Here is a 5,196-nt window from a genome sequence, read left to right as displayed (position 1 = left end):
AAATTGATTTTCAATTCAAATATCTTTTCAAAAATTAGAGATTATGGCTTTAAATTACTTTTATCTTTTAAAAAATATTGTTGTCAACACTCAAGAATATTTTGAGCGAAATCTAATTTACAGTTTTTTTTACAAAAAATAAAAACCTAAAAAAAAACAATACTTATACTTGGTAAAAATGTACTTACGACTCAAATAGCTATTCAAAACTTAAAAATATTGTCTTCAACGTTTGTTTATAAAAAAAATAAAATCTACAAAAAATAGTGAGTAAATTTGGTAAAAATTGATGTTCGGTACTAAAATTACTAAAAATTTGTTTTCGAGTAAAATTCAATTTAACAAAATTGACAAAAATATTGTTGTCAATTTTAAAATTTGTAAGAATAATTTAATTGACAACTTTTTTAACTCAATAAGAAAACCTACAAACTTTTAAGCATGACAAATCGACAGACAGGATGGGAAGTTATCTGTGAGTTGCATCCCAGACTGGGTCGTAATTTAAAAAAATAAAACGTACATCATAATAAAACTTTTACCAAACTCACATAATATCAATTGAAAAGTCATTTCGAATCATCGGATCTCTATGACCGAAGGTAGGCTGCTTTAAGTTGCCAGCAATAAAGTTCCGAAAGAACGTATTGCAACTTCAAGTTGCCAGCAACCTTGGTTTTTCTTAAGTCTTTGACGCTTTACAATTACAAGCCAATACAATATAAGCAACTAAAAATTGCTTAGAATATCAACTTTAAGTTCTCCAGAGGGCAAGATGCATTTAAAAAATAATGAAAACGCTATTTCAACGCAACGCAAAATCAAGTAATATATTTTATAATCTATTGCTTCCTGTACTCATCCAAAATTATTGTAATAGAATTTTAGTATACATAGAACCAGTAGTAGATTATTATACCATTCAAAGCTTTCATTTTCCAAACCCACCCAACAGCCAACTCTGCACAACTGTCAAACATCGTCGAATTTTTATTTAATCGGATTTGTTCTCATTTCGGAACTTCCTACATAAACTGCATTTCAATAAGAAAAATCACGCAAAATAAGTGCCATTCGAACAAAGAAAAGTACATATTCAATTTAAAAGGCACATTCATCACAAAAACGCTAAATCATTTCCCAATATACCTCATCATAATTTTTTTGTACAACCGCATTTAGTTGAAAATAGAAAAGGAACAAAAAGAAAAGTGCTGAGAAGAAAAAATATCGAAAAAATGATTATCACGGTGAAAAATTTACACCAACAAACATTCACAATTGACATCGATCCCCAGAAATCGGTCAAAGAATTAAAAGAAAAAATATTCACAGACCTCGGCAGCGAATACGTTGTCGAGAAACAGAAGCTCATTTATGCTGGCGTCATTCTGGATGATGAAAGAACTATCGAATCATATTCTGTGGACGAAAAGAAATTTGTTGTTGTGATCTTGAAGCGTGACATCCCGGCAAAGAAAACTGATGAGCCGGAAGCTGCAAGTTCCAAGGACAAGGAGGAAGCCAAACCCAGTGAGCCCCCATCACCGCAGAAAAAGACCGCTGAAGCAGCTGCCCCTAGCAAGCCGGTCGCTACACCGCAAACCGTCGAAACTAAAAGCACTGCAAGTCCCCAAAAGACCCCAGCTGCTGATCCCGTTGCCGCTGCACCGGCCTCTGTGCAGGCGGCCGCAGAGTCAACTCTGCTCATGGGTGACGAATACAACCAAATGGTTGAGTCGATCATGCAAATGGGATACCCTAGAGATATGACAGAAAGCGCATTGGCAGCAAGCTTTAACAATCCAGATCGTGCAGTTGAGTACTTGCTTAGTGGAATTCCACCAGACGCTTTGGTGGATAGCGAGTTGAATACAACACCAAGTGCAGAGTTGAGAGCCACTGCTGCAGCTGGACAGCGTTCATCTGCAAACGAGAGCAGCGTTGCCGAGGATTCGCTGGAGTTCCTAAGGAATCAGCCGCAGTTCCTACAGATGCGAGAATTGGTACACCAGAATCCGGAACTTCTCAACGCAGTGCTCCAACAGATCGGTCAGTCAAACCCAGCACTATTGCAACTTATCTCGGAAAACCAGGAAGCATTTTTGAACATGTTAAACGAACCGCACGAGGCAGACAACCCCGCTTCGGCAACCAGACAAGCAACAGGAGAGGGAGTTCGTGCAGCTGTAGCTGAATCTGTAGCCTCAGCTGAGCCCACTGAGCGAACCAGAGCCGGAGCTGCATCTTCAGGTGATGGCGGAGAAAACGTGTCGCATGTCATTCAAATGACTGCTCAGGACCGCGAGGCCATATCAAGGCTCAAGGCGATGGGCTTTCCAGAAGAATTGGTCCTACAAGCGTACTTTGCATGTGAGAAGAATGAGAACCTAGCAGCTAACCTGCTTATATCGTCCAATGACGACTAGGAACAACAACCAGCCAATCACAAAATCAATCTCTCTCTCTCAACTCAACGTTTTGATTTTTTAGTTTGTCAATTTGTCATATATGTTTCTGCACTTTGTTGTTGATGAATTCGCCACCTATTCCTATTTTTTGAAAAGTAGGTCTGGCCTATGCTAATCTTATGCTAACAATATGAAATCTGATAGTTCGATTCTTTTACAGATACAAAACAAAAATGAATAAATAATTAAAACGAAAACCGATATATCAAAATATATGATCTTTCTGCCTATAAGGGCTTTAAAAAGATGTTTTAATTTTTCGATTGTCTTTAATTCAAAAGGATTTTCAGGAAACATGGTATGTACGAGAAATGAAGTAATTTGGTTACACTTTGACTAGTCAATGGAGACGTTACAAGCTGGAGCATTTCCACAAATTGTATTGCAGACTGCGTAATAAGGTTGTCGTAATGGTCAGAATGGTAAGTAAAAAGACTTTATTATGAAAATAAACTTGGTTCTTTAAGCACTGGCAAAAAATTATGGAAAAACCTGCGTGAAATCGGTTTTCGCAAACAATCTAAAAATCCTCTCGATTGTGATGCTCTCAACAAAAAGTTTACGTCCGTGCTCTTAAACGTTGCTTCAACCAACTGCTATCAACAGCTCTCCGAGTTTTATAAGAATGCAAGAGAAATACATAGGGGTAGAGGCAATAATATCGATTAAATCTAATGCTACTGGCCTGGACCAAATGGACCCTAAGTTCTTGAGACTACTGCTTGAATATATATATAACCTACATATCTAACAGTATATTGACTACTTCCGAGTTTCCTTTAGAATAGAAGAAGGCTAAGATTGTTCCCATACCCAAAAAGCAAATAAGGTACTGCTACAGAATTTCGGCCGATGCCATTCTTTCGAAGGTGTTTGAAAAAACTATTCTTGGGCAGATCCAAAAATATCTTTCAATCAACAACCTGTTAAATACCTGTCAGTCTGGTTTTCGACCTAGGCTTAGCTGCAAATCCACCTTACTTTTTGTAACTGATGAAATAAGAATGGCTATGGACAGTGATCATGTTACATTGCTAATACTGTTAGATTATTCAAAGTCTGAAAATTAACTTTGGTTTTCTTAAGAGTCCTGTAAGCTTGTTATTTCGTATCTCAGCGGAATGCAACAATGCGAGGTGGCCAATGGATACTCGTCCACATTTCTCAATGTTTTGAGTGGAGCGCCACAGGGATCTATCCTTGGACCAATCCTCTACTCACTTTACACAAATGAGTTACCACAAGTTGCTAAACATTGTTTAATTCATCTTTATGGGTCAAAGAAGAACGATCTCCGCCTTAACCCTATCAAATCAACATCCCTTCCCCTCTATCGCAAAAACTTTAAGCTATCAGGTTAAAAAAAAACCGTTAAAACTTGACGATGAAACCATTGAATATGTTAGCACTCTCACTTGGAATGACCACCTTAATAGTGCCATTGGTAAAGTCTAAAAGTCTATGCCTCCGCCTTCTTCAAGTCACTCGAAATTTCATCCCGATCAAAGCTACATGCCCTTATACTACCAATTGTGCTGTATGGGTGTAAAGTCTTTTGTAAACTAGACTGTGTGACTAGCCGCAAATTGAATGTTGCTTATAACAATATTGTCCGCTATATTTATAATCTACGTCGTTAAGATCACATTTCCATTTTTGAGGTACAGATTTCTGGTTGTAGCCTAGACAGCTTCATAAACTTTCGCTCTCTAAGTTTCCTGCATGGCATCCAAACACAACAACCTGATTATCTATACGGTAAGCTGAATTTCCCTCATTTAACAAGGTCCATTGCTTTAATATTACCCCGATACCATTTACTGAGCGTCAAATTTTTATTCATATTGTACGCCTTTGGAACTCTCTGCCCAGCGCTATGAGAAGAATAAGAAGCATTATGTAGATTTAAATATTTACTTTTCGTCTATTTTACAAATAATTGATGTTAAATTTCCTTTTCTTTATATAAATATGTAAATAGAAGTCTAATTTTTATTCGAATTCTGATATTAATGTAAAGGCTTGCAAAACTTTATAAGACACATGTCCTACCTTGTAAGCGATTTTTTGAAATAAAAACACACTAGTAAGATAGATATGTGTGAAATTTAATCGTAAAGCCGAGTCATTTTCATGGAATTAATTTATATCACGATGGCGTATTAGGATGCTACAAGAGAAAAATTCTTCGGTTGATTTTTGGTCCATAGATGGAGAATGGTGGAGAAGATATAACGACGAACTGTACGGGCTGTATAGCGACACTGACCTTGTTAGCAGAATTAAAGTCCAACGACTTAGATGGCTGGGTCATGTAGAGCGAATGGACATCGACGATCCAGCCCGGAAGGTCTTCGAATCCAATCCCGAGGGACGGCGCAGTAGAGGAAGACCGCGACTCAGATGTCGCACTCAGGTGGGTGAAGACCTCAACCAACTTGGCGTGCGAAACTGGAGACAGCTAGCAAGGGACCGAGCTGGCTGGAGACACATGTTGGTTGAGGCCCAGGTCCGCCCCGGACTGTAGCGCCACCTTAAGTAAGTAAGTAATGGCCTCATCCAAATGAAGCACTATTTTATACGCTTTTTTATTAGTGTATAATTCGTTTTTAATTTTCCATTATTTTATGAATTTGTAATGTTAAAATACGTAGGTACCTATTCACAGGTAGTAAACGTCTCCGGGAACAGAACTTTCACCAGCCATTTGTGGCTTTATCCTAGT

At 37.9% G+C, this 5,196-nt stretch overlaps 1 protein-coding gene across 1 annotated transcript; it reads left to right on the top strand.

Annotated features, from left to right (window-relative positions):
* The first annotated feature begins 967 nt into the window (after positions 1 to 967).
* On the top strand, positions 968 to 2,718 carry LOC129940360 (UV excision repair protein RAD23 homolog A). The gene has a single exon (XM_056048674.1). It carries the CDS (start codon positions 1,239 to 1,241, stop codon positions 2,427 to 2,429), a length of 1,191 nt encoding a protein of 396 aa, XP_055904649.1. The 5' UTR covers positions 968 to 1,238; the 3' UTR covers positions 2,430 to 2,718.
* The last annotated feature ends 2,478 nt before the right edge of the window (positions 2,719 to 5,196 follow it).

This window comes from Eupeodes corollae, chromosome 1 (assembly GCF_945859685.1).
Source record: "Eupeodes corollae chromosome 1, idEupCoro1.1, whole genome shotgun sequence".
NCBI lineage: Eukaryota > Metazoa > Arthropoda > Insecta > Diptera > Syrphidae > Eupeodes > Eupeodes corollae.
The sequence above is the reverse complement of the archived record's forward strand: the minus strand, read 5'-3'. Positions and strand labels throughout refer to the sequence as shown.

Bases quoted from the DNA above. Each gene is read 5' to 3' on its own strand.
- LOC129940360 (XM_056048674.1), top strand. From the start codon at position 1,239: ATGATTATCACGGTGAAAAATTTACACCAACAAACATTCACAATTGAC.